We start from the raw sequence: 6,327 nt of genomic DNA on the forward strand, positions 1-6,327 counted from the left end.
AGCACTTACGTGTTCACCACCAGTTTTATTTGTGCCGTTAGAGGGACCTAGCGCGATCCCTGCTTGTCCAAACAAAGCTCGTTTGAGTGACAATCCAACTCGGATGATTCCCCCTTTTTGGAGGTGATAACAACATGCATGAATATTTGTCCCCTCTCACAGTGAAACCAAATAGGCTAGCCGAATGTGGTTCCTTGACTGGCATCCTGTTTTGTGATGTAAAGTCACTGGTAGGTGGGTAGTCTTGTTTTCTTTTCCTCTACGAGACTGGATTTTCAACACCCGGGTGTCTAGACACCCGGCTATCCACATTACCCATTTCATTGTGATATGTGCCGGGGTCCTGCACCATTGTTTAGATTAGCAGGTTGGGTGAATAGTAAATGGATGTGACAATACACCTTTACCAAACATAGGGAACTATTGACTACAGAGAGATTCTTCATGCACCTGTCACGGTTGCAGCAATGATGTTGCAGGCAGTTCCACCCACACTGCTTATATTCAAGCAATTATTTTTCTCTCTCACACAGCCTCTCTATTCTCACATTTCTCTGTCTCACACATGGGCTCCCAAAAAGTGCCCCTCATCTTTCTTCTCTCTTCGTTCACGGCCTCTCTTTTCATGGAAAATAGTTCTTTTCTATCCTATCTCGTTTGTCTCTCTCACGGCCTCTCTTCCATGGAAAATAGTTTTTTTATATCCTCTCTCTTGTCTCTCTCACAGCCTCTCTCTCTTCCATGAAAAATAGTTCTTTTCTATCCTCTCTCTCACAGTATATCTCTCCTTCCATTCCTCCTCCTCTCTCTCACACACACGGGCTCATAAAAGAACAGAAGAAAAGACATAAGTATAAGAATGAGATGACGGCCTGCTGACAAAACATCTGGCAGCCGGACCTGACAAGCTGGTCGGGCACAGTTGCTAGACCTACTCTATCTGCTGCAGCCTAGGATCGGCCTGTTCGACTCTGTAAATTTTCTGCTTAACTAAACTGACAACGCAAGTGGCCTGCTGCTGTCTACGCCACATCATGAATCTTGAGGGCATTGAACGCACGGGATAAAGGGGTGTCAGGACTCCCGGGTGCTATTGCACCTTTCCGTTTCCTCTATATATTGTGAAGATGCCTAGCTCATCAGTACCACTACGGCCATGGGCTCGCCTGCAAGCAGCGGCAACACGCCGTGCTGCCACCTCCTACTCCTCCTTTTCATTTGCTTACAAATATTTGTAGCGAATTCTCTTGATGCATCTGCTCCTGCTCCCGCTCCCGCCGCAACCACCCCGTCTCCCTTCTCATTCAGCTTCGACTTCTCCAACGCATCCACCTACCACATAGAAGACCTGAAATTCGAGGGGGATGCGACCGTTCATGGCGACCTAGTTGACCTCACCTGTAACAGTTACAAGAAGAACCCCAATTCCTGTACGGGACGGGTATCGTACCGGCACCCGGTGCCGTTCTACGACAACGTCACCGGCGAGGTGGCCAGCTTCCAGGCGCGGCTCACCTTCGTGATCCATATCGACGACGATACTAAGAACAACAAGGGGGACGGCATGACTTTCTTTCTTGCCTCTTACCCGTCAACTATGCCGCCAAATTCAGGTGGGGGTAACCTCGGCATGATGCCCTTAGGCAAGGGCAAGAACCCGACCGCCTTCGGGAATGACCGGTTCATCGCCGTGGAATTCGACACCTACGACAACTCTTGGGACCCCAACACCACCTACGACCACATTGGCATCGACATCAGCTCTATCATGGACTCGGTGAACACGACAATACTGGATAGCTTCAGCCTCAATGGCACCATGACGGCCACGGTCACCTTCGACAACACCACCCGGATGCTGGTAGCAGACCTGCAGTTTGATGACCAGAGTTACAATCTCCCGGTTCGGGTCACCACGCAATTACCCGATCCAGTCACCTTGCTCCCGCCTCAGGTGGCCATTGGGTTTTCTGGAGCCACAGGCGCCAGCTTGGAGCTGCATCAGATACTATCATGGTCCTTCAACTCCTCGCTTGCTCCGCCCCACAAAGGTGTTTACTAGCTATACCTTTATTTCTTCGATGCAACTGCCATGAAAAAGATACAAAATTAATACTCCAAGAGACATTAGAACTCAGCCATTTAATATACGCTTATAGCTCGATCAAGACTGTTAATATGATTATATCTCCATATACTTATATACATCAAGTACTTACGTGGACCTTAAAGGCTTCAACTCGGCATGCTAGTAAAAGATACTAATATGCTTAGATCTCACATCGACATTCTGACCCTTCCTTCAACTTGGCCCCCTAGCAGAAGATTAATATTGTCTAAACAAGCAACGGATTAACATGCTTATAAGCTTATAGGTACACATGAACAGCATCTTATGCTTATCCTTCAACTTACTAGGAAAGGCCTAAGCATAATTATTTCTTCCATTAATTAATGTGTTTACATGCTTATTCCTCATTATTGTTGTGGTCCTTCAACTCGGTCTGCTCAGAAAAAGATGCTAAATATGCTTAGACTACCCATAGTGTGGAGTAACTTAGGCTAGCAACATGCATATGTTACTAGTCTATGTTACTACCTTCATTTATTACGTTGTAGACTCATCTTCTCTTGGCATGTGTGATGTTACTCATAGTGTGAGTAACATACTATGTTACCACATGCCTCTCTTTAATCAGTAATTACATGCTACATCATCTATTTTGTCTAGATACGTGTGATGTTACCACTCATGCTACTCCCACTATATGTGTGGTGTCATGCAAAACTTTATTTATTAGGTTGTAGACTCATCTTGTCTTGGTATGTGTGATGTTACCCATAGTATGAGTAACTAGCATATTTTTTTGCTTAGGTGTCATCTATGTTACTCTCCATGTTACTCCCACTTTGGATAGTCTTAGACCTCCCACAATGGAGCATCATAGGGTAGTATCATGCAACCTCATGCAATGTGTTAACTAGTTATTTTGATGACATGACATAACACTAAATAAGGAAAGAGGTGATACTGTTATTCATATCATTGATAGTGCATCGTAATAAGTGAAGTGCTAGTATGAGTCATACAAAGTAATAAATGAGGTCATCTAAAATATCAACATATGATACCATCCATTATAGGGATAGCATAATACAGTAGTATCATATACATGATACCACCCACTGTAAGAGGTCTTAGAGCTCATATCGATAAGTATGCTTATAACTAGCTCCACGGTGGTATCTGATGCTTCCTTCAACTAGGCACGCTAGCAGAAAGTACTAATATGCTTATAGCTCACATCTAGTCGTATGATTGTAGCTCCATGACGGTATCTGATGTTTCCTTCAACTAGGCCCTCTAGCATAAAGTGCTAATATGCTTATAGCTCACGACAATTAGTATCCATATATTCTTATAACTCCAAATGAAAGTATCTGATGCTTACCCTTCAACTCGACAAACTGGGAAAGGGAGTTGGTATGCTTATAGCTCAGATCCCATAGTCCTTCAATTCTAGCATCCATGAAAGTACAGATTCACATATATGAATAGGCTTAGATGCTTATAGCTCCATGAAAGTACAGATTCACATCAAATACACTTGTGGTTCTTCAACTCTGCCTGCTAGGAGAGAAAATTAACTTGGACACATGAATTAACACAATTAACTACTAGTGTTATTTTTGTGCATGTAGATCATGACATGAAGGCTGCAATTATTGGAGGGTCGCTTGGAGGAGCTGTAGCGTTGGTGGTTATGGTGTGGTGTATCATTGCATGTTTCAAGTGGACAAGGAGCACAAGCCATGACCTTGTAGCACAAACTGGAGGACCCAGACGGTTCGACTACCGTGATCTGGCTTCTGCAACAGACAACTTCTCTAAGCAAAGGGTTATTGGGAGAGGTGCGTTTGGAGAAGTCTACAGGGGTACATTCTCAAAGGGATTGTCATCAGGTGCTCCCTCAAGAGAATCAGGTGGTTTTTCCTCCAAGGAATCGTGTGCATCGTCCTCCAAGGATTCAGGTACATCGTTGAACTCAAAAGAATCATATGGTGGCGAGGTGGCTGTAAAGAAGATCTTGAACAAGATAAGGGGAGGAAATCAGGACTTCTTCACTGAGATGAACACCATTAGCGAAGCGAAGCATAGGAATCTCGTCAAACTTAAAGGTTGGTGTTGCAGGGATAGTAGCCCAAACATTCTTGATTTCATGTGCTGGTGTTGCATGAAGAAAAAGGATGAAGAGCTCTTCCTTGTCTATGAGCTGGTGCCTAACGGCAATCTGCACCACCACCTACACGAGACAGAGCAGCCAATACAGTGGCCAACAAGGTACAATGTAGTATGCGTACATGTGCATTTTATTTATTTATTTACTTCACGAGAATCAATGATCCATGATGCTGTAATTACCATTGTAGTAGAATCATGAACCTGTGTATGTCTCTCAGGTACCAAATCATCAAAGACATTGGCTCTGCCCTTGTTTACCTCCACCATGACTGCGCCCCACCCATTCTGCACAGAGACATCAAACCAGGCAACATCCTCTTAGACAACAACTTCAACGCCAAGCTTGCTGACTTCGGGCTGTCGAGGATCGGCAACCAAGACAACGTGACACTAATGACGACTGCTGTTGGGACAGAAGGGTACATAGATCCAGAGTGCAGGAAAGCAGGGAAAGTCAAGTTCAACCTTAGCTCAGACGTCTACAGCTTCGGGATCGTCCTCTTGGACATCACGTGCATGGGAAAGTCCAGGGAGCAAGTCTGGGATCTGTATGTAAGAGGCAGGGTGATGGAAGCTGCAGATGACAGGCTACATGGTTGTGGCGACTCGGACATGAGGCAGATGGAGCGTGTGGCTATCCTAGGGCTCTGGTGTTCTCTTCCTGACAGTAGGAAGAGGCCTACCAGTAAGGAAGCAATGGAGGTCCTCGAACGTGGTGTGTCGTTGCCTGACCTTAACCACCTGTTGAACACTACTTCGGTGCCCTCCTCAATGCAACAAGATACCTACACTACTAGTAGCTCGGGCCCACAAGCACCGACGTCAGATGAAAGCCCATTTGGTGAGCGGCATGCATGACTTCTGGGGGTTAATAATGCATTGCATACTAGTAGTTGCTTCTCTCATCTACTTAATGTGTTCCAATAAGCGTCGTGTTTGTATGGTTTTACATTCATGCCGGATTGGCCATATGTTGTCTGGACGTAATATACAGTTACGTGTAACACACTGTATGTATGCATTTGCTTTGCATTCATGTTGGTTTGCTGATATATAGATATGGATGTAATAAGATGTTATGTGGCAGATACATCGTACGTGTGGTCTTGTTTGCATTCATATTGGTTTAATAAAGTTGGTTAACTCAGTAATGGGACTAAGTCATCTCCTTTTCTTACTTCCCGGATAAAGAAATCATGCAACTCTCATATAATTTTTGAACAGATCGAGTTATTGCAATGCAAAAATAGTTATATTCCTAACTTGTCACAGCAAAAATTAAGGACGTGAATATCTGGGGAACGTCGGCTAGGGGTTTACCTCCAGCGAACTATTCATTCCTCCTGGGGCGCGTCGAACCAGGCCACGAAGACCAATACGACAGGCCCTACCCCCCGGCTTGTATTGGGCTGGGCGATTTTCGGAAAATAGTTTCTCTAATTCACATCTAGATGTTTTTTAAAGATGTCACATCTAAACTCACTAGTAGAAAACAGGGCTATGGTCCAGGCCGGCTCAGCCCATTAGTCCCGGTTCAGTGTAGAACTGGGACCAATGTGGGCATTGGTCCCGGTTCGTGAGCCCAGGGGGGCGGCCGGGCCACGTGGGCCATTGGTCCCGGTTCATCTGGACCTTTTGGTCCCGGTTGGTGGGACGAACCGGGACCAATGGGCCTCGCTCCTGGCCCACCACCATTGGTCCCGGTTGGTGGCTTGAACCGGGACCAAAGGCTCCCCTTTAGTCCCGGTTCATGCCACCAACCGGGACCAATGAGGTGCCTATATATACCCCCTCGCGCAAGAGCAGAGCACAGTGCTCTGTTTTTTCTGGCCGAGAGGGAGAGGGCTTTGTGGTGCTCTAGCTCACCTCCTATGCACATGAGGTGTTCGATGGAATGCTCGAGCCACACTATTAAGCTTTCTCCTCTCTCAAGCTCGACCTCCAAGCTCCATTTTCCTCAATTTTGTCTAGATTTAGCGGTCCGTCACGCCCCGTCTCCGTCTTCACCGCCGTCGATCACCCGCGCGATCTCATCACCGACACCACCGTGGTGAGCCTCTTGTTCTTATCTTCTTTCTGAAAGG

General features: G+C 45.9%; 1 protein-coding gene across 1 annotated transcript; it reads left to right on the forward strand.

Annotated features, from left to right (window-relative positions):
• The first annotated feature begins 1,126 nt into the window (after positions 1-1,126).
• LOC125534968 (L-type lectin-domain containing receptor kinase IX.1-like) lies at positions 1,127-5,403 on the forward strand. The gene is made up of 3 exons (XM_048698028.1): positions 1,127-2,051; positions 3,703-4,342; positions 4,462-5,403. Exons 1-3 carry the CDS (start codon positions 1,157-1,159, stop codon positions 5,099-5,101), a joined length of 2,175 nt encoding a protein of 724 aa, XP_048553985.1. The 5' UTR covers positions 1,127-1,156; the 3' UTR covers positions 5,102-5,403.
• The last annotated feature ends 924 nt before the right edge of the window (positions 5,404-6,327 follow it).

This window comes from Triticum urartu, chromosome 2 (genome assembly GCF_003073215.2).
Source record: "Triticum urartu cultivar G1812 chromosome 2, Tu2.1, whole genome shotgun sequence".
In the NCBI taxonomy this organism is placed as follows: domain Eukaryota; kingdom Viridiplantae; phylum Streptophyta; class Magnoliopsida; order Poales; family Poaceae; genus Triticum; species Triticum urartu.